Source organism: Metarhizium acridum, assembly GCF_019434415.1.
Source record: "Metarhizium acridum strain ARSEF 324 chromosome Unknown scaffold_13, whole genome shotgun sequence".
NCBI classification, from domain to species: domain Eukaryota; kingdom Fungi; phylum Ascomycota; class Sordariomycetes; order Hypocreales; family Clavicipitaceae; genus Metarhizium; species Metarhizium acridum.
Window position 1 is genome coordinate 3,807,869 of NW_027094016.1, and position 22,836 is coordinate 3,830,704.

The 22,836-nt window shown below is 34.3% G+C and overlaps 3 protein-coding genes across 4 annotated transcripts; 1 reads left to right on the top strand and 2 right to left on the bottom strand.

Annotated features, from left to right (window-relative positions):
• Positions 1–2,484: 2,484 nt before the first annotated feature.
• J3458_022450 (uncharacterized protein) lies at positions 2,485–4,660 on the bottom strand. Of its 2 annotated transcripts, XM_066123032.1 has the most exons (2): positions 4,289–4,488; positions 2,485–4,227 (listed from the first exon to the last, which is right to left on the bottom strand). In XM_066123032.1, the coding sequence occupies exon 2, from the start codon at positions 4,144–4,146 to the stop codon at positions 3,640–3,642; it is 507 nt and encodes a 168-aa protein (XP_065977728.1). In that variant the 5' UTR covers positions 4,147–4,227; positions 4,289–4,488; the 3' UTR covers positions 2,485–3,639. The 2 variants fall into 2 exon arrangements, with proteins under 2 accessions (XP_065977728.1, XP_065977729.1); XM_066123033.1 differs by having other exon boundaries at positions 3,326–4,660.
• A 14,024-nt stretch (positions 4,661–18,684) lies between these two features.
• ADP1_1 ((ABC) transporter) lies at positions 18,685–22,816 on the top strand. Its single transcript, XM_066117935.1, has 2 exons — positions 18,685–18,761; positions 18,828–22,816. The coding sequence occupies exons 1-2, from the start codon at positions 18,740–18,742 to the stop codon at positions 21,515–21,517; spliced, it is 2,712 nt and encodes a 903-aa protein (XP_065977730.1). The 5' UTR covers positions 18,685–18,739; the 3' UTR covers positions 21,518–22,816.
• Positions 21,829–22,746, bottom strand: J3458_003745 (uncharacterized protein; the record flags this gene model as incomplete). Its single annotated transcript, XM_007810028.1, has 1 exon — positions 21,829–22,746. The coding sequence occupies one exon, from the start codon at positions 22,744–22,746 to the stop codon at positions 21,829–21,831; it is 918 nt and encodes a 305-aa protein (XP_007808219.1).
• Positions 22,817–22,836: the final 20 nt, after the last annotated feature.

The following is a 22,836-nucleotide window of genomic DNA, read 5'->3' on the forward strand; positions in this document are numbered from 1 at the left end:
AAGATATTGAACGGAAAGTTATACTGTGCTAAGGATAACGCACACACTACCCAAGCCATAACCCCACAATGCAAGGAGGAAGGGAACTGTGTGACTGTGAGCAACTCGCTTAGCCCGAGTTCGATTAACACAGATGGTAGATCAAGCGATCACCAAGGAAGCTCCAACAATGCGTCGGAAGACAACCGCCGACGACAGCGCCTAGAACAACGCGCTAGAGAACGACATGAGGACAGGACCAACAAATCGGGAAACGACAGCCGTCGTCGCAATTAAGACCGATTCCTCGACGGAGATCTGACAGGTCTCTATGTACTGCAAACATCGGCAGCACAGCACACCTCATGATCGACATGACTATAATGGGACAAAGGATCCAGGCAATGATTGATAGCGGAGCACAAGGAAATTTTATCTCGCCGAATCTCGTCAACAGATTACGATTGCCTTGGACACCCAAAGACGAGCCCTACCGACTCACGACTGTGGAAGGAACTGCGGTGAAGTATAGCCAAGGAGTAGTCGACATGGAAGTAGCGCAACTTCTCGTCGACATACAAAGCACGAAACACCGGGTTACATTGGATATCACAGTGATCTCAAAACACGATGTTATATTAGGGATACCCTGGTTGCGAGCGAGCAATCCACGAGTCAATTGGAGAACCGGCCAACTTCAATGGGATTTACCAGGATGCGGTTACGAAGCAGAGAGCGGCCTACGAAGGGCACCTCATTCGGACTACGACAGGCCTCTAGGAATATATGTGATCGCCAGAGAGCCAAAAGCTGAGACAACGGAGATTCCCGAGGAATACTCACAGTACAGCAAGCTGTTCAGCGGAGAGCTAGAAACAGGACTACCGGAGCATTCACGCTGGGACCACGAGATCAGACTCCAGCCCGGTACTGAACCAACGTTCAACAAAATTTATCCTCAGAACCCTGAGCAAGACAAGGCGCTCAAGGAGTATCTGGAGGACATGCTACAAAAGGGATACATACGACCATCAGAGTCCCCAGCAGGATACCCAATCCTGTGGGTACCAAAGAAGAACGGGAAACTACGACCATGCATCGATTACCGACACTTGAATAAGATCACAATCAAGAATCGATACCCGTTACCGCTTATGACGGAAATCAGAGACAAAGTTGGAAAAGCCAAATGGTTCACCACACTCGACTTAAAAGGAGCATATAACCTCATACGGATGAAAGAAGGCCACGAGTGGATGACAGCATTCCGAACCAGCAGAGGACACTACGAATATCTAGTGATGCCTTTCGGGCTTACCAACGCACCAGCAACCTTTCAAAGAATGATCGATACGATCTTACGGAAACAACTAGGAGTGTTTGTGGTTGTATACCTCGACGATATCCTCATCTATTCAGATACCCTTGAGGAACACAAACGACATGTACATGAGGTACTACAAACTCTACAGGACAACAAACTCTTAGTCGAAGCCTCGAAATGCCAGTTCCACCAGAACACTGTGCACTTTCTAGGGTACGTGCTCACACACGGAGAAATACGAATGAGCCCGGATAAGATCAAAACCATCAAGGAATGGCCTACACCAAAGAATCTAAAAGAAGTCAGAGGATTCACAGCATTCGTGAACTTCTACCGCAAGTTCTTGAGCGGATATGGAGACATTTCACGACCTCTCACAAACCTAACAAAGAAAGAAGTCGGCTTCCAGTGGAACGAACCAGAAGCCACAGCATTCCAGAAGATGAAAGATTTAGTTACGTCAGAACCTGTGTTGAAAGCACCTGATCAGGACAAAACTTATGAGCTTGAAACGGACGCCTCAGACTTTGCACTAGGCGGACAGCTTGGACAACGAGATGATCAAGGAAGATTGCACCCAGTTGCATTCTTCTCGAAGAAACTCCACGGACCCGAACTCAATTATGGGATCCACGACAAAGAACTCATGGCTATCATTGAGTGCTTCAAAGAATGGAGACACTATCTCATAGGAGCAAAGCATCAAATCAAGGTCTATACTGACCACAAGAATCTCACATCGTTCTTGACCACAAAGGATCTGAACAAACGACAGATCAGATGGTATGAAACCCTCACGGATTATGACTTCGAGATCATATACCGTAAAGGATCCGAAAACGGAAGGGCCGACGCGCTCAGCCGAAGAGAGGATTTGAAATCGGATGAGCAAGTGAGTAATGCACCCTTGCTACGCGCCACCAAGGATGGGAACCTTGTGCTAGGCACCCGAGAAATCAACATGACCTGGCAAGTCAAGCCAGATGAAACATGGATGCATCGGATCGCATCATGCATTAATAATGACAGCTATCTGGACAATTGGGAAACGAAAACGCATCTGTCCAAGGAAGGCAAGACCTTCTTGTACAATGAACGGCAGTATGTTCCCAGTACACTTCAAGAACAGCTTGTCAAGGAAATACACGAGCACCCACTACACGGACATCAGGGTGTAGGGAAAACGATCAGCAGGCTAAGAAGATCGTACGACTTCCCAGAAAGCAGAAAAATGGTACAAGAAGTCATCAAGAAATGCGACACGTGCAACAAAGCAAAATCAGCGCGACACGCACCATACGGAGAATTACAACCGATATCACCACCTGAAAGAGCATGGCAAACTGTTACAATGGACTTCATCGTCAAACTACCGAAGTCAAAAGAACCCATGACAGGAGTAGCTTACGACAGCATCCTAGTTATTGTGGACAAACTCACAAAATACGCCTACTACATTCCATACAAGGAATCGAGCAACACCAAGGACTTGGCGTATATGTTCTTCAAAACAGTTATCGCACAGCACGGATTACCGACAAAACTTATATCGGATCGCGACAAATTGTTCACCTCAAACTTTTGGAAATGCCTCATGGAGACCATGAAGATCAAACAAAGCTTATCAACGGCATTCCACCCACAATCAGATGGGCAAACAGAAATCTTGAACCAAATACTCGAACAATATCTGCGAAGCTATGTCAACTACCAACAGAATGATTGGGTAGAATGGCTACCACTAGCACAATGGGCTTACAATAGCTCTGAGATTGACAACATGAAGATGTCACCATTCAGGGCAAATTACGGATTTGACCCTATCATCGAGACACATGCGACACAGAATGTGAACGCGCCAGCAGCTACAACGCATGCAGCAACCATGACAGAAATACAGAAACACTTGCAACAGGAATGGATATTTTTGCAGAACCGAATGAAACACTACGCGGACAGAAAGAGATTGCCAGCGCCAATCCTAGAGGAGGGACATAAAGTATACCTCATTCGCAAAAACATCAAAACTAAGCGACCCAGCGACAAACTCGACTGGAAGAAGATCGGACCATTCCTTATCAAACGGAAAATCTCGAATACCAACTACGAACTATCATTACCAGATGGAATGAGAATCCATCCCATATTTCATATATCGCTACTAGAGAAAGCACCAGATGAATCTACAATCGCTACCAACATCACAACGGAAGATACCAACGAATACGAAGTCGAACGAATACTCAAAGCACGAGGGAACATAAAGAATCGTCATTATCTCGTTAAATGGAAGGGATATCCAAACTCCGAAAACACCTGGGAACCAGCCGGAAACCTCACGAACTGCTCGACGTTGCTTGAACAGTTTCATTCCCAAGGAACGCATCCCAATCAATCTCCTGAGCACCGTCCAACGACTCGATACTGAATTCGGCATCCAAGGAACGAACCAAAACAGGATCCAGATCCTCGGAAGGAGTAGGAAGGACCCCTGTGGTCTTTTGAAGCTGTTCCGCTTCCTCACGTTCCACACGTTCCAACTCTTCGACGTTGTCGATACCACGCGCAACCGCACGCATCATTTTCTCAAACCACAATTTCTTTTGTTTCCGCAAACGCAAGACCTTTTGATTCTCGGCTAAGGCACGCTCCTCAGCTTCTTCAAGCTCCCTCTCGAGCTTGTAATGTTGATCCGCGATGCTGCGAAGCTGTTGAGGGGTCACCCCCGCAATATCACAATTCCCTTGCTTGTCCACCACACACTTCACACAACGACTCGAATCGGAAACGGAGGCTTCACATTGGGGAAGTCCCATACGGGCGCAGCGAGCGCAAGCCTTCATAAAGGACAAAGACGGATTGTTGATTATCGCAGAAAGAAGGTTATCCCGGCGAAGGGAAGAAGCAGACGAAGCTTTAGACCGCTGTTTTGAGACACGGTTAGTCGACATGATGGCACATGATGATGGAAGGAAGAAAACGCACGACACTCAAGCCGGCCTGTTTCGATGGCCTTGAGGACAAGACCAACAGAGGAGGGGCATAATGTTACGAACGACACTGCACAAGACACGGGACGGGACCGCACCGGCTAGGACAGGCACGACCCGTGGGCACAAGAAGAAGGCAGGGGCACGTGACCAGCCACGTGACCCAAGAGGCGATCGAAGAGGTCGATGTTCGAACACATCGACCAGGGAGGATCGAACCGACCGAACCTCGAGCCAGTCGATCAAGGTTCGAAGAGATCGATGGTCGAGCAAATCGATCCAGGACTACAATAGAGAGATAGACGAGTACTTAAGGAGGAGGTATTCCCATAGTCAGATAGTCTAGATCTCTATTGATCAATCTAAGCAATAGTCTTACTATTGAGAGTTATACTCTTAACGGCCTTATTGGGATACTGCTCAAAAAGCTACTCTGTAGCATTCAACCTGACTTACTTCCTAAGAAACAGACCTACTGTGCCTTAGAACCTAAGCCACCGTTACAGTTTATTATTTACGCGAGTAAAGAGATTTATTTTAACCTAAAAAAGATAAAGGTAATATATAGTTAAGAACCCTTTACGCGTTAAAGGGGGGTCTAAGGATTTTTAGGGTTTATAAACTTTTATTAGAACTTTATACCGAATTTCTTATCCCTTATAAGCTTACTCTTAGGGTTACTTAAAAAAGGCGTTTAATTTAAGTAATTTAAGAAGTGTAATATTACCTTTAAGTCTTTAAAAAAAGCGTTTATATTATACTTAGTCTTAAAGTAATAGAATTTTATAAAGAAAATAATTATAAAGGTAAACTACTTAATTAATACTCTTAAAGAATACCTATTATAATTTAATAATAGGGTTCTTTATCTAGTAGCGTATTACTTTATAAGGCTTATAACCTTAAAAAGAAATTATACTATTTATAATAAGAAACTCTTAGCTATTATCTTTTACTTAAAAGCCTAATTAATAAAACTTTAAAGTATTACGTAATTATTTATTATTCTTATAAATTATAAAAATCTAGAATACTTTACCTTATTAAAGGAAATGTTAAAGAGATAAGCGCGTTAGGTAAAGATACTTTTTCTATTTAACTTTTACCTTTATTATAAACTTAAAATATAAGTGTAACGTCTTAACGTACTCTTTTAAAGAGACTAGAATTAAAATACCTTTTTACTATACTTTAATAGTATTATTTAGCTAATAAATATATTACTTATATTACTAGGTAATCTAGCTTTAATTATTAATAATAAAGAAAAGGCTAATAGAACTACTAATTCCCTACTAAAAATAAAGATATTTAATAACTATTACCTTTAAAGCTTATAGAATTAAGGTTAATATAAGAATAAAGTAATAGTATATTAAATTAAAGCTATTTAAGAGAATACCTAGAGGTTTCTTAAGAAGGTAAATATACGGGAATAAATCGCGAATTATACCCTCTTTATATACGAAACGCTACTATTTTAGGGTTGTATTTAAGCCTTAAAGTAAGAGCTACTTATAATAATACTTATATAACGCGTATATAACTTTTTAATAATAGGCTACCCTAGAAAAAATAGTACCTTTAAGTTACTTTAATAGGACTATTATTAAAAAGGGATATCTTAAAACGTCGCGTAGTTTATATATAATTACTATTATTATAGGGGATATAAGAGTAGGTAGCTTTAATAGAGACTCTTATAGCTAATTTTAATTATAAATAAATATTAGTTATAAATTTTAATTAACTTTATAATAGACCTTCCCGTTTACGAGAAGGGGAACGCTAAATACCTAATAGTTATTATAAATTAACTATTTAAGTACGTGTAATTAAAGGCTATAATATTAATAGAGGTTAAGGTATACGTAAAACGTTTTAAGTAATACTAGTAGTAGTTTTATAGATTCCTAAAATAAATTATTATAAACTATAAGTTAAATTAGCTTAATAAATTCTAGATAACGCTTTATAAACTTATAGGGATAACCTAGCTTCTTTTTATAGTATATTACTTATAAATAAACGGTAATATAAAACGCGTGAATTAAAAGATATAAATAGTTCTTTAAGTTATAATCTCGTTTAAGTAATTTAACTAAATAAAATATCTTATAGCTTACTAGTTAGCCTTAAATAACTAGAACTTAATTGTAATTAAAATAAGCTTAAATAAAGCCTTATATAAATTTAATATAGCTATAATTTAAAAGCTATCTTATATATAGAAATTAAAGACCTTAATAAAGGGAAGGGTAATAGCATTTATTAACCACTTATAAGAAGAAATAAACCTAGCTTAAGCTATAATTATATTCGCCTAATAACGTGTTTAAAACTTAATAAGTAAATAATAGCGCCTAGTAAAGAAGTTTAAGATTAGAGATAATATTTAGTTAAACCTATAAAATATTAAAATAAATTAGCCGAGTAAGAAGCTAGATTAGGTTATAGTAAAATATAAGGTTATAAACGTGCTAACGCTACTTATAATAAGGTTAAATATCTTAGGTAGTATTTATCTAGTATTTCACGTTAATCTCCTAAAATATATAGCTTATAACCTACTTTTATTTTAAAAGCTATAAGACTTTAAGCTAGGCCTTAAGTTAACGTAAATAAATAATAAGATAAGTAGCTAACTAGTAAAAGAATTTAAGGTAAAGAAAATTCTTATAGTAAAGAACGTATTAAAGAGAGGTAAGAAACGAAAAGCCTATGTAAAATAAATAGGTTATATATAATTAACTTAAAAGCTACTAAAAAACGTATAGAAGATAATAGTATTAAAGCGTTTTAAAAACTAATAGGGGAACGCGAGATAAAATAATAGCCTTATATTACCTTTACGTTACGCCTAAACTACTATAATTATAGTAGTACTTATATAAAAAAAAAAAAAAAAAAAAGAAAGAGCTTATAATAGGTTAAAATAAAGGTAATAAAAACGGTAATATAGTTTAAAAGCCTTAAATCGTATAAGTAAAGGGATTATAAGAGGCTAATAAATTTTTTAGACTAATTCACTATAAATATTATAATTAAAGGATATAAAAAAAAAAAAACATCTTATTTAACAGGTAATTAACGCGACTAAAAGAGCTAATATATAGCTAGCTTAAATATAAGATATTCGTGTAAAGTAGCGTTTAAATTATTAAAAACTAATAGTAATAAAGGGGAATAATTCTTATTAGCTAAAATACAAGATAAAATAAACTATTAATAAGAAGTAATAAAAACTTTTATTAAAGTAAAAAGAAGCGGCGCTAAGGGAAAGCTATTAAAGTCTTTAACCTTAAACTAAGTAAATAAAAAGAGGCTTAAATTAAATAAATTAATAGGATTAATACACTTAATAGGTAAGTAAACCTTTAATAGGGGGCGCGTAAACTAAAACTAAGCTAAGAGCTTAAAGTAGTATTAATAAAAGTAAAACTACTAGTATTAGCACTATTAGCGCGTAATAAGAAACCCTAATAAGATTACGTATTATAAGTATAAGAGCTAGTTTTATAAGAGAAAAGGTTATAAGATAAAGCTAAGTTAAAGGTATTTTAGAAACGATTAAGGGCCTTTCTCTTACGCTTATTTTTACTTTTATTTACTAATAAGAAATTATTAGAATATTAATTTTAATTAGTATTAGACCCTTTCCCCTTAAAGGGACGTTATAGCTCTAGGATAAGCGTGGTTAGCTACCTAGTTATAAAAGGTAGGGGTATATTTAAGCGAGAGGTAAAGGTAGCTAGCTATTAAGTTATAGAAGGTAAGAGTGTAATTAAATGGGAAATAAGGGTAGCTAGTAGCGTAATAAAACTAATAAAAGAAAGATTCTTAATTAAAATAAGCTTATTAGAATTATTAAGGGATTATTTAAGAAGCTAATAGTAAGTAATAAGATTAAGAAGAATAAAAGGAAATTCTAATAAAATAGTATTAAAAGCGTAAATAAAACGCTAATTATAACTAGTAAAGAATAGGCTAATAAATTTAATTACCCTTTTAAGATAAGCTATTTATATAACACGTTCTTTATAGTTAATACGTTAACTATTAATAAGCTAATTAAGGGCCTAAGTAATACTAGTTTAATTACAGTAAAAATTCGTAATTATTACTTAATAGCTAGAATTCTAGTAAATAATAGCGCCCCTATAATAAACGATAGGTATAAAAGACGTGCTAAGAATAATAGCCTATTGTTACCAGACCTCTAAATGTATTGTATTTTTTGTATTTTTTACTATACTATATTGTATTGTATTGTAATGTAATATATTACAATACATTACAAGATTAGAATACCTATAAATGTATTATAAGGCTATAAAATATTTAATATTATAAATAAATGCTTATATAAGCATATTATATATTAAAATAAAGCTGAAAGTCACGTGATTTTGAATCTTTAAAAATTAACCTTCAAATGTGGATATTAAGCGAGATATTAAGCTTTAAAGTTATGTCTTAAAATAAAAAGTAAGTAAAGCGGGGCGAATTTTCAATTGCTTATAACTTCTTAATGTAGTAACTTATAATAGTAAAAAGTGGGGCGTTTTAAAGAGCTAATTTAGCTCTTTTAAATGATATAAAACTTTTCCTTATAACCCTTATAATTAGCCTTATAATTTTAAGTTAAAAAAACAAGGGTCTTTTTTCCTTAAAATACATTTATAGGTATTTTACTAATGTAATGTAATGTATTTAAATACAATACACGAAAATACAATACAATACAAAATACAATACACAATACACTTGTATTTACTATATTCGTAAGAGCTCTGATTGTTACGAACTAAGGGTACCTAAAGCAGTTGGCCGGTATTATGGGCCGCTAGCATGTAAACAAGAATGGGGCCCGACGGGATCGCAGGTCACGTGAGGGGATTAGATGGGATTAGTCTAATCTAACTTAATAGATTAAAGGGGATTAACCTAATTTAATACGAGGGGATTAGATAGGATTTATCTAATCTAGGACTATAATAGAGAGATAAACAAGTACTTAAGAAGAAGGTATTCCTATAAGTTAAATAGTCTAAATCTCTATTAATTAATCTAAGTAATAGTTTTACTATTAAGAGTTATACTCTTAATAGCCTTATTATAATACTACTTAAAAAGCTACTTTATAATATTTAACTTAACTTACTTTCTAAGAAATAAACCTACTATACCTTAGAATTTAAGCTACTATTACATTTTAATTAATTCTATTTAATAAGTTACCTTAAAACTTTAAGTAGTAATAACTTCTAAGATATTTACTTTAAGCGAAAAGACTACTAACCCTAAGAAAATAATAAAGTATCTTTATAATAAGATTACTAAGCTTAAGAAGTAGAATTAATAGCTTCTTAACTAATAGAATAATCTCTACGAAAAACTTAAGGTATAAGAAGAGAAACTTATAATAGTTTAAAATCTTACACTTATATTCTCTATTAATAATAATAATATATTAAAATTCCCTAAGCTTAAATTATATAATAGTTATAAGGGTAATATAAGGAACTTTCTTATATAAGCCTAAGCTTACCTATAAGTTAACGAAAAAATCTACATAATACTTAAGTTACAAATTCTTTATATTAGTAACCTCTTAACTAGGAAAGTAATAAAATAGTAAAAGCTAACCCTTTACGCGTATCTTAAGCATAACGTTAAAGCTAGAGTAAAAGTTATTTATATCTTCTTTAATTATAAAACCTTTAAAGAATAACTTCTTATTACATTTAAAAACCCTAATAAGTATAAGAAAGCTATATAATAGCTTACTTAACTTAAGTAAACCGGATTTATAGCTTATTACGCTAAGAAATTTAAACGCATTATAATAAAACTTAATTAAAATATTAAACCTAAAATAGAAGTTTTCTATTAAGGACTTAAAGAAGAAGTAAAGAATAACAATTATTAAGAAGATTATTCTAAGTTATTTAATAACTTTATTAAAATAGCTATTAAGGTAAATAACCGTTTATACGAGTAATATTGCGAAAAAAGTTATAAGAGATTTAAATTATATACTAGGTTTAATAAACCTAATAATAATAAGCTACGTTAAATATTAATAGTATACGGGTACTACGCTAGACTTATAGAACTTAACGCTATAAATAAGAAAAAGGGGAAGACTTATTATAATTATAGTAGAACTAAACACTTTATAAATAAATATAAAGCCCTAAAAAAGCTATAAAAGCTAATTCCTAAAGGCAAAAAGCTTTATACTATAAACTAAGAAGACTTACCTACGCGAAATCTTAGTATAATAAGCAATAAAGAAAGCCTTACATTAATAAATAATATTAGTTTAAATAAAAATTAGGAATTTAAAACCTAACTAGTACCTAATAACTTTTAGGAATACTAGACACCCTTACTAAAAAGTAAACCTTTACTAGAACGAATCTAAGAAGAAGAGAATTATTTAATTAAGAAAGATAAACCTAAAATTAAATATAAACTCCTTAATTAAACCTTCTATTATAATAATAATTATTACACGTACCTTAATAGCAAGTAAAATAGTAAATAGTTTCTACGAGAATAAAAGGGAAGAAGAATAACCCTTATAATATAACTAAAATTATAATAAATTAATTTAAAGATATTAAACGAAAAGTTATATTATACTAAGAATAACGTATATACTACCTAAGTTATAACCTTATAATATAAGAAGAAAGGGAACTATATAACTACAAGTAACTTACTTAACTTAAGTTTAATTAATATAAATAGTAGGTTAAGCGATTACTAAGAAAGCTTTAATAATATATTAAAAGATAACCATTAATAATAGCGCCTAGAATAACGCGCTAGAGAATAATATAAGAATAGGATTAATAAATTAGGAAATAATAACCGTTATTATAATTAAAACTAATTCCTTAATAGAGATCTAATAGGTCTTTATATACTATAAATATTAGTAATATAGTATACCTTATAATTAATATAACTATAATAGAATAAAGGATTTAAGTAATAATTAATAGCGGAATATAAGGAAATTTTATCTTACTAAATCTTATTAATAGATTATAATTACCTTAGACACCTAAAAATAAGCTCTACTAACTCACAATTATAGAAGAAACTATAGTAAAGTATAGCTAAGAAGTAGTTAATATAAAAGTAACGTAACTTCTCGTTAATATATAAGGTATAAAACACTAGGTTATATTAAATATTATAGTAATTTTAAAATATAATATTATATTAGGGATACCCTAGTTATAAGTAAGTAATTTATAAGTTAATTAAAGAATCGGTTAACTTTAATAGAATTTACTAGAATATAATTATAAAGCTAAAAGCGGCTTATAAAGGGTACCTTAATTAAACTATAATAGGCCTTTAGAAATATATGTAATTGCTAGAGAGTTAAAAGCTAAGATAATAGAGATTTTTAAGAAATACTTAAAGTATAGTAAGCTATTTAGCGAAGAGCTAAAAATAGAACTATTAAAGCATTTACGCTAGAACTATAAGATTAAACTCTAGCCTAGTATTAAACTAACGTTTAATAAAATTTATTCTTAGAACCTTAAGTAAGATAAAGCACTTAAGAAGTATTTAAAGGATATACTATAAAAGGGATATATAAGACTATTAGAGTCCCTAATAAGATACCTAATTCTATAGGTATTAAAGAAGAATAGGAAACTATAACTATACATTAATTACTAACACTTAAATAAGATTATAATTAAGAATTAATACCTATTACCGCTTATAATAGAAATTAAAGATAAAGTTAAAAAAGCTAAATAGTTTACCACACTTAACTTAAAAGAAGCCTATAACCTTATACGAATAAAAGAAAGCTATAAGTAAATAATAGTATTTTAAACTAGCAGAGAATACTATAAATATCTAGTAATGCCTTTTAGGCTTATTAACGCACTAATAACCTTTTAAAGAATAATTAATATAATCTTACGAAAATAATTAAAAGTATTTATAGTTATATACCTTAATAATATTCTTATTTACTTAAATACCCTTAAGGAATATAAACGATATATATATAAGGTACTATAAACTTTATAGAATAATAAACTCTTAATTAAAGCCTTAAAATACTAGTTCTACTAGAATATTATACACTTTCTAGGGTATATACTTACATACGAAGAAATACAAATAAGCTTAAATAAGATTAAAACTATTAAGGAATAGCTTACACTAAAGAATCTAAAAGAAGTTAAAGGATTTATAGCATTTATAAACTTCTACTATAAGTTCTTAAGCGAATATAAAGATATTTTATAACCTCTTATAAACCTAATAAAGAAAGAAGTTAACTTTTAATAGAATAAACTAAAAGCTATAGTATTCTAAAAGATAAAAGATTTAATTACGTTAGAACCTATATTAAAAGCACTTAATTAAAATAAACCTTATAAGCTTAAAACAAACGCCTTAAACTTTACACTAGGCGAATAGCTTAAATAATAAGATAATTAAGAAAGATTACACCTAATTATATTCTTCTTAAAGAAACTCTATAAACCTAAACTTAATTATAGAATTTATAATTAGAGCTCTTACGAATATAGTAAATACAAGTGTATTGTGTATTGTATTTTGTATTGTATTGTATTTTCGTGTATTGTATTTAAATACATTACATTACATTAGTAAAATACCTATAAATGTATTTTAAGGAAAAAAGACCCTTGTTTTTTTAACTTAAAATTATAAGGCTAATTATAAGGGTTATAAGGAAAAGTTTTATATCATTTAAAAGAGCTAAATTAGCTCTTTAAAACGCCCCACTTTTTACTATTATAAGTTACTACATTAAGAAGTTATAAGCAATTGAAAATTCGCCCCGCTTTACTTACTTTTTATTTTAAGACATAACTTTAAAGCTTAATATCTCGCTTAATATCCACATTTGAAGGTTAATTTTTAAAGATTCAAAATCACGTGACTTTCAGCTTTATTTTAATATATAATATGCTTATATAAGCATTTATTTATAATATTAAATATTTTATAGCCTTATAATACATTTATAGGTATTCTAATCTTGTAATGTATTGTAATATATTACATTACAATACAATACAATACAGTATAGTAAAAAATACAAAAAATACAATACATTTAGAGGTCTATTTATAATAAAGAACTTATAGCTATTATTAAGTGCTTTAAAGAATAAAGATATTATCTTATAAAAGTAAAGTATTAAATTAAGGTTTATATTAACTATAAGAATCTTATATCGTTTTTAACTATAAAGAATTTAAATAAACGATAAATTAAATAATATAAAACCCTTATAAATTATAACTTTAAAATTATATACTATTAAGGATTTAAAAACGAAAGAGTAAACGCGCTTAGCTAAAGAGAGAATTTAAAATTAGATAAGTAAGTGAGTAATATACCCTTATTACACGCTATTAAGAATAGAAACCTTATACTAAGCACCTAAGAAATTAATATAATATAGTAAGTTAAGCTAAATAAAACATAAATATAATAAATTACATTATATATTAAGAATAATAGCTACTTAAATAATTAAGAAATGAAAACGCATTTATTTAAGGAAGGTAAAACCTTCTTATATAATAAACGGTAGTATATTTCTAGTATACTTTAAGAATAGCTTATTAAGAAAATATATAAGTACCTATGACACGAATATTAGGGTATAAGAAAAACGATTAGTAAGCTAAGAAAATCATATAACTTTCTAGAAAGTAGAAAAATAATATAAGAAGTTATTAAGAAATGCGATACGTGTAATAAAGTAAAATTAGCGTAACACGTATTATACGAAGAATTATAACTAATATTACTACCTAAAAGAGTATAGTAAACTATTATAATAAACTTTATTATTAAACTACTAAAGTTAAAAGAACCTATAATAGAAGTAACTTATAATAGTATTCTAATTATTATAAATAAACTTATAAAATACGCCTATTATATTCTATATAAGAAATTAAGTAATACTAAGAACTTAGCGTATATATTCTTTAAAATAGTTATTATATAATATAAATTACTAATAAAGCTTATATTAGATCGTAATAAATTGTTTACCTTAAACTTTTAGAAATGCCTTATAAAAACTATAAAGATTAAATAAAGCTTATTAATAATATTCCACCTATAATTAGATAGGTAAATAAAAATCTTAAACTAAATACTTAAATAATATTTGCGAAGCTATATTAACTACTAATAGAATAATTAGGTAGAATAGCTACTACTAGCATAATAGGCTTATAATAGCTCTAAGATTAATAATATAAAGATGTTACTATTTAGGGTAAATTATAGATTTAACCCTATTATTAAAACACATGTAACATAGAATGTAAACGCGCTAATAGCTATAATATATATAGTAATTATAATTAAAATATAAAAACACTTATAATAGAAATAAATATTTTTATAGAACTAAATAAAATACTACGCGAATAAAAAGAGATTACTAGCGCTAATTCTAAAGAAGGGATATAAAGTATACCTTATTCATAAAAATATTAAAACTAAGCGACCTAGTAATAAACTTAACTAAAAGAAAATTAAACTATTTCTTATTAAACGGAAAATCTTAAATATTAACTACGAATTATTATTACTAAATAGAATAAGAATCCATTCTATATTTCATATATTACTACTAGAGAAAGCACTAAATAAATCTATAATTACTATAAATATTATAATAGAAAATACTAACGAATATAAAGTTAAACGAATACTTAAAGTATAAAGAGATATAAAGAATCGTTATTATCTCGTTAAATAAAAGGGATATTTAAACTCTAAAAACACCTAGAAACTAGCTAAGAATCTTATAAATTACTTAATATCGCTTAAATAGTTCTATTAAAGAATAAAAACTTATTAGAAATAGGGAAACCTAAGTTTACTAGAAACTTAAGTGTTTAATTAAGCATATTAAACTTTAACTCTAAACGCTTTTAAGCCTCTAACTCGTTTAAACTCTTCACACTATAAGCAATTATCTTCGTAGCCTTTTATCACAAAAATTTCTCCTAATAATAAATCCTTTATAAATAAGCTATTACTCGCTTTAAATTCTCTTTAATTAAAGCACGTTCTCTATTAAAACGATTCTTTTTACGAAGAATACGATTATAAGTATTTAAAAACGTTTCGCTTAAATTATAGCTAGTATAACCACGTAAAGCGTATTCGCTACACTTATCTCTCCCTTTAATAATAATATACTCTTAATTATTTTTTTAATACAAATTACAGAAAGGTATAATAAAGCTAAAGGCAAATATAAACTTAGAAAGACGTTTACAATTAATCTTTTAGTTAAGGTAAGATTACTATTTTAAAATACAATTAAAAGATATTATAAAAAGAATAATAAAGAAAGAAAAAAGGGAAAAGAGAGAAAGAAAGAGAATACTTATTAAACGAAATAAAATAGCCTTAAGAATAAGACTAATAAGAGAGAAGTATTATATTATAAACTAAGGGTACCTAAAGCAATTAACTAGCATTATAAGCTACTAGTATATAAATAAGAATAAGGCCTAATAAGATTATAGATTACGTGAGAGGATTAAATAGGATTAGTTTAATTTAACTTAATAGATTAAAGGGAATTAACCTAATCTAGTATAAGGGGATTAAATAGAATCTATTTAATCTAGAATTATAATAAAGAGATAAACGAGTACTTAAGAAGAAGATATTTCTATAAGTTAAATAGTCTAGATCTCTATTAATTAATTTAAGTAATAGTTTTACTATTAAGAGTTATACTCTTAACGGCCTTATTATAATACTACTTAAAAAGCTACTCTATAGCATTTAACCTAACTTACTTCCTAAGAAACAGACCTACTGTGCCTTAGAACCTAAGCTACCGTTACACCTATTAGGTTATAAATGGTAAGTTTTAATTAAACTTAATAGGGGAGTTAATCGTTTAAATTAAATTAAAATTAATGCGGGTATAGGTAAGTATAAACTAGAATTTTTTTATTATAAAGGAGAACTTACGCGAGAACTTAACCTAAGAAGCCTTAACGTTAACGCTCTTCTTAATAGCTTTAATAGTAATATAATTATTATAGGCGGTAATATACTTAATCTTCTTTTACTAATAGTAAAGCTTAGAATTTACTACGTAAATATATGACTTTTAGTTATACTATTAACGAGTATTATAGTAGGGTTAGTAGGCTGTATTAGAATTAAGGGCGTATTTATAATAACTAGTATTTAAAAGTTAATTTTAATATTATATATAAGGGTTAATAAGCTTCTTACTATTAGAAATATTATTCTTATTAAAGTTACCTTCTATAATAAAGTCGCTTAAATAACGCTTAAAGTATAAAGTAAAAGGGAGTAAGAGAGTACTAGTAATATTAGCTATATTATTGTTTTTCTTTTTTTTTTAAATTAACGTAAGAATAAAGAGACTAGTTTAAGAGCTTAATAAATAGATTTTATAAGGAAACGCGTGTAATAAGATTTAAAATCATTCTAAGAAAGGGGTAAAAATAAGAGGTTATAAAGAATAAGAAGAAAATACTATAGAAGATTTATTTTATACTTAGCTTACTTTACTTTTATAAAGAAATAAAAACAAATAAATACGAGAGGTAAGAAGAGGGTATAACGCGCCTTATACAGCTATTAGCCGAGTATTAAGAGAGCTTAAATAAGTAAAGGGGTATATTATAGGCTTAAGCTAGTAGCTTAAGCCTAGGTTAAATCTATTATAAAGGTAACTTAAACCTAACTTAAATAATTTACGGGTTAAGTAGAGATATAAAGGGGGGTAAAAAGGGGGAAACCTTTCTTTCTCTTTCTCTTTCTTCTTAAGTTTATTCTTACTTTTTAAAGACGTATACTTATAGTAGTATAGTATAGCTAGTCCTTAATAGTTGCTTATCCTCGCAGCTACATCTTTATAGTCTTCGCTACTTTTAGGGGATATGCAAAGATTTGTACTGTGGTAATTTATTAGAATACCTACTTAAGTACTAAGTACCTAGGTACCTTAAAATGTCACGGTGGCACTACTTACTAACAAGTACTGTCATGTAGAAGGCATTTAACATTTTGATGGGGAAGTTATTACACTTGTGGCGATAGGTGCGCCTCATGGCACTACCTCTCACAATCTCCACAAAACCATAGCCAGACAGGGATAAGAATTCGATCATGGGACATCCATTTGCAGGCTCCAGTCCTAGTACTAGGAGCTTTGATAAAAGGTCAATAGTTTGAGCACATTAAGCTTGGCAAGAAGCTCAAAGCTGCCAAGGCCCCCTCTCTACCCCTCACCCGACTCCTTTTTCGCACATTGTCCAGTTCGCAGCGGTATCACAATGACTGTCTGGTTTCTAAATCCGAATCCAAACTCACAATATGGCCGGCTCATCAGTTGTTTTGAGCATCAAGGCTGGTTGAATTCGACGAATCGAGAGTAAATGACCGCAATGAACCCGGATAGTTTTTGTGCTTCTGAATCAATGAAGCTGATCCGACATGCGGGGGTGGAGTGCCATTTAAGTCGCGGATGTACCTACTTCCGGCCTAAAAACTTGCAGCCAGAAAGTTTAGTCTTAGCTCAGCGAAATGAGCACAGACCCACACTCCGGCGACGTCACGATACCAGACAGTTGGGTCGACCGTCCTTAATAACATTACTTCCTGCGCTTTTATCCTTTTAATTTCTGCGATTGTATCGCTTTTGTTTGCATATTTTGTCGCCATGGCTCCTTCATCTTGGAGAGGCTTGGTTTTCGGGGCCGTATTTTATCTCCCCTCGCTAGTAGCAGCCTTAGGGAACTCGACGTACCAGGACATTGATATGCTACGGTCTAAATTGGCTTTCATGGATGACCGTCCCGGTGACTGTCCCCCTTGGTAAGATTTACTGAAGAAACTACGATGTCTCTATTCCTAACCATGGGTAGCTTTAACTGTCTTCTTCCATCTCACGTCTGTGCCCAATACGCTGGCTGCAACGAGTTCAATGGAAAGTGCGATTGCCCAGCAGGCTTCGGTGGTGACGACTGCCTCCAACCTCGTACGTGCTGCGTCTGAACAGAAATATGCATACATATCGGACAAAGCCGTGATATCAGGATTGATCATATGTTGACAAACCCTTTTTGTTTAGTTTGCGGCTCTCTAGCAAAAGGTCGAGACCGACAGATGCGATCCGGTGATACCTGCGAGTGCGACGAAGGTTGGACAGGAATCAACTGTAATGTTTGTACAAATGACAGAGCTTGCAACGCAATGGTAGAAACCGGAAATGACGGCGTCTGCTATCAGAATGGAGAGGTCGTGCGCAATAACCACCAAATTTGCAAAGTCACCAACAGGAAAATCACGGATCTCCTCGGTGAGCAACGACCTGAAGTAACTTTTACTTGCCAGAAAGATGAAAGGACATGCGATTTTCAGTGTATGCCTTCCATTTGTGTCCTTTTTGACTGTTATATTTTCGGAAACTAACGTCCTCGCCGCAGTTTGGGTCGACGCTGTCGAATCGTTTTATTGCAATCTAAGCGATTGCGATTCAAATGCCGAGTTTGGGGATACTAAGAACACAACAGCCTACAATTGCGATAAAATTCGATGTAGCTGCATCCCGGAGCGCATGCTGTGTGGCAAGGACGGGTCAATAGATCTGAGCGATTTTCTCGACCAGGCAATCCGCGGCCCTGGAGGTTTTCAATGCACCCAAAAGAACGGCGGCGCTCACGACTGCGCCTTTGAAGAGCCAGAGATGGACAAACTGATCCGCAGCCTCATTGGTGATTCTAGCATCCTGCTTGATTGCCAGGCTGGAGAATGTCTGCATGAGACCCAGGTTCCAGGTTACACAAGACCAGTTAAGCAAATCAACACACCTCTTATCGCCGGAGTTATCGCCATTTGTGCACTTTTTGTCGTGGCTATCATCATCATAACATGGATGCTGTCGCGGCGGAAGCTGAGATACGGTGCTATTCGTCTGGAGGACTCCGATGACGAAACGACCAAACTCATGGCTGAGCACAAGCCCGCTACGTTATATTTTGAAAACATCTCTTACCAAATGAATGGCAAGTCTATTCTCAGTGGCATCCAAGGACTGTGCCACCCCGGTGAGGTAACAGCAATCATGGGCGCTTCTGGCGCCGGAAAGACAACATTCCTGGACATTCTCGCTCGCAAGAACAAGCGTGGCTTAGTAGAAGGCGACGTCTATGTGAATGGCGAGAAGGTTGGCAGCTCGGAATACAAAAATGTTGTTGGTTTTGTCGACCAAGAGGATACCATGCTCCCTACGCTCACCGTTCATGAGACAATTCTGAACAGTGCCCTCTTGCGACTGCCTCGCGATATGAGTCACGCGGTGAAAGAGCAGAGAGTCTTCGACGTAGAAAAAGAACTCGGAATATACCACATTCGGGATTCACTGATTGGATCCGAAGAGGGCAAGGGTCGCGGTATCTCTGGTGGTGAGAAGCGTCGCGTCGGCATAGCGTGCGAACTGGTCACTAGCCCGTCTATTCTCTTCCTTGACGAGCCAACGAGCGGTTTAGATTCTTTCAACGCCTATAATGTTATCGAGTGTCTTGTTACTCTGGCAAAGAGTTATCAACGCACAGTTATATTTACGATCCATCAACCACGATCTAACATCGTGGCTTTGTTCGATCGTCTTATTCTGTTGGCGCGAGGCAAAACAGTCTTTTCCGGCCCTTTTGCACGATGCCAACCGTATTTTGACTCTATAGGCTACGAATGTCCTCAGGGCTTCAACATAGCCGATTATCTAGTTGACCTTACTATGCATGCCGGCCGAAGAGTTTCCATCGAAGATGAGACTGTGGCGGTAGATACGGTTAGTGTCGGGCCCAGCAGCACAAAAGCAGTAAAGTCGATAGCGAGTATTTCGGGAAACAGCACGGGAGGAGATAGTTTTGCAGAACCGTCAGCATCACCCAGGCCGAGGAACTTCCGCCGGGACTCAATCCGGCAACGGCAAGAACGCCAGTTATTCACTCGACGAAAGCAAACTGTTGACACTGCAGCCTCTTCCGATGCCGGCGGAGATGAGGCGGGCAATTATAAGCTTCAGCTGAATCCCACAAACGCGCTGCTCTCGCAAACAGGAGATGACCTACATGATCTCCCCCCAGCCGCCGTATCAGACTCCGATCTTGATCTCATGACACGGGCATTTTCCCGGTCTCAGATAGCTCAAACCACTCATCAGGAAATTCGTCAGGCAGTGAGAGCTGCGGTTCAAGCTAATGGGTCGAATGCCAACAGCCACAGCGAAGATGGGCCTCGCACTACGCTCAGTGCTATTGGCCGAGGTTACGCACGTGTGGGATACTTGGGGCAATTCAGGATTCTTTCGCAGAGAACGTGGAAAAACCTTTATCGGGATCCGATGCTCATGCTTACACATTATGCAATTGCCATAATTCTAGCCGTTTTTTCAGGATACCTCTTCTACGGTCTAACAGATGATATTCCAGGCTTCCAGAATCGTCTTGGCCTCTTCTTCTTCCTTCTAGCCTTGTTTGGATTCAGCACTCTCACTAGTTTAAATGTATTTTCAACGGAGCGTTTACTGTTTCTGCGTGAGCGAGCAAACGGTTACTACTCTCCCATCACATATTTCACCGCCAAAGTTCTGTTTGACACAATTCCGCTGAGAATTGTTCCACCAATCCTCATGGGATCGATCATTTATCCGATGACTGGGCTAGTACCTGATTCATCACATTTCTTCAGATTTATGTTGGTTTTGGTGCTCTTCAATCTAGCTGCTGCTGCCATCTGCTTGTTCATTGGTATTCTATGCAAAAATGGAGGTGTTGCGAACTTGATTGGAAGTTTAATTATGCTTTTCAGCCTTCTGTTCGCTGGATTTTTGCTCAATCACGACGCGACACCCCCTGGGGCATTATGGCTTCAGTCAGTTTCAATCTTCCACTACGGGTTTGAGTCACTCATAGTTAATGAGGTTATCGAGCTGACCCTAGTCGACAAGAAATATGGACTTGACATCACCGTGCCTGGTGCTGCTATTTTGAGTTCATTCGGCTTCGACAATAGTGCCTTGTGGTCAGACATTCGTAATTTAGGCATCTTTGCTATAACCTTTATAATCCTGGCATATACGGCGATGCATTTCCTGCTTGTGGAGAAACGATAAAGGCGAGAAATACAGAAGAGTAGCTGTGATGTCAGGGACATCATTTCTGCTGCGCACATGTTGTTAGATATTAGACATCGACGAGTCTGGGGCATCTTGTTTCATTTTATTTTGTTTTGTTTTCTGGCCCGCCCCGAGCAGGTCCTTCCCAAGATAACTGGTTGAATTGTGTACACAAACAAATAATGTGGGCTATGAGGGTCGGGCTTCGCAATCACAGCTACCTAGGCAGTTATTAAGGGATTTTAATTATACAGGTAGTTTCTCAATCCATCACCAAACTATACTTGTTGTACAAACAGACAATGCGTCTAGATCATCTTTCCGCCAGTCAAGTCCTCGGCTATTCTCTTTTGTCGTTTAGCCGAACGGTCAGATTCGGTTTGATCGGCTTCCATGAGTCTAGTTGACGCTCCAATAGCCGACTCCATCATGTTGGCAATAGACGGTGGTTTACCATATGATCCCCACATGTTCCCTGTTGTGCCATGACGATGGCCATCTTCACTCCTTTTGCTGAAGTAATCTTCGGCGAAAACTTCGTCAATCTTCGCCTTCAGCTCATTCTCATGCACGATAAAATTCGATGCGCTTGTGTAAAGCTCCATCAGCGCATCCCTCCTAGCTTCCATCTTCTGTTTCTCCTTTGCAAGAACCTTTGTACGACTTTTATCCGCGCGAGCAAACCGGTCCGGATCAAGATACACCTTTGTATCCATAATAGCAGTCAAAACAGTAGGTCGTGTGAGCTTGTCGTCGTCTCTTTCCGGAGCCGCACCGGCCTTGTTATGCTTATGGAACTTGTGGCTTACACGCTCGTTGCGAGACCTATCCAGTTCCTGACGGCGAAGCCAGAGTGCACCTAGACCTTCTTTGAGATTGGTACGTCGAGTTTCTGCTAAGGCAGTTTTCCATTCCTGCGCCTCCGACGGTGATCCACGGGAAGATTTTGTTGATCGGGGTGCGGTTTTATTTATGTATTCAGGCTGTATTTTGCGGCTGCCTTCCACACGAGGAAATATCTCACGCGGAATTGGGAGATGACCACGTACTCGAGGAGGTTTGGTCTCATCGGACTGAGGTGGAGTAGGAAGGCGGATGTAAGATGGTGATTCTGGAGGCACGCGGTTCGTTCGGGCAGGGGCTGATGTTGAAAAATTCGCGTGGGAAATTGAGAGAGCTCGTCGTAACTGGAGACGAACATGGGACCCAGGAGCACTAAGAGACATAGCGTCGGCGCAGTTTCTGTCGATGTATCGCACCGAAGGATTATTTGCTAATAACTGTAGAGTCGACGAGCTCAGCTCTCAAAAAATTAT

Excerpts from the sequence above, each read along its gene's own strand:
- J3458_022450 (XM_066123033.1), bottom strand. The coding sequence starts at position 4,254 with ATGTCGACTAACCGTGTCTCAAAACAGCGGTCTAAAGCTTCGTCTGCT.
- ADP1_1 (XM_066117935.1), top strand. The coding sequence starts at position 18,740 with ATGAAAGGACATGCGATTTTCA. Across the intron at positions 18,762-18,827 it reads GAAAGGACATGCGATTTTCA|TTTGGGTCGACGCTGTCGAA; the intron begins GTGTATGCCTTC and ends TCCTCGCCGCAG.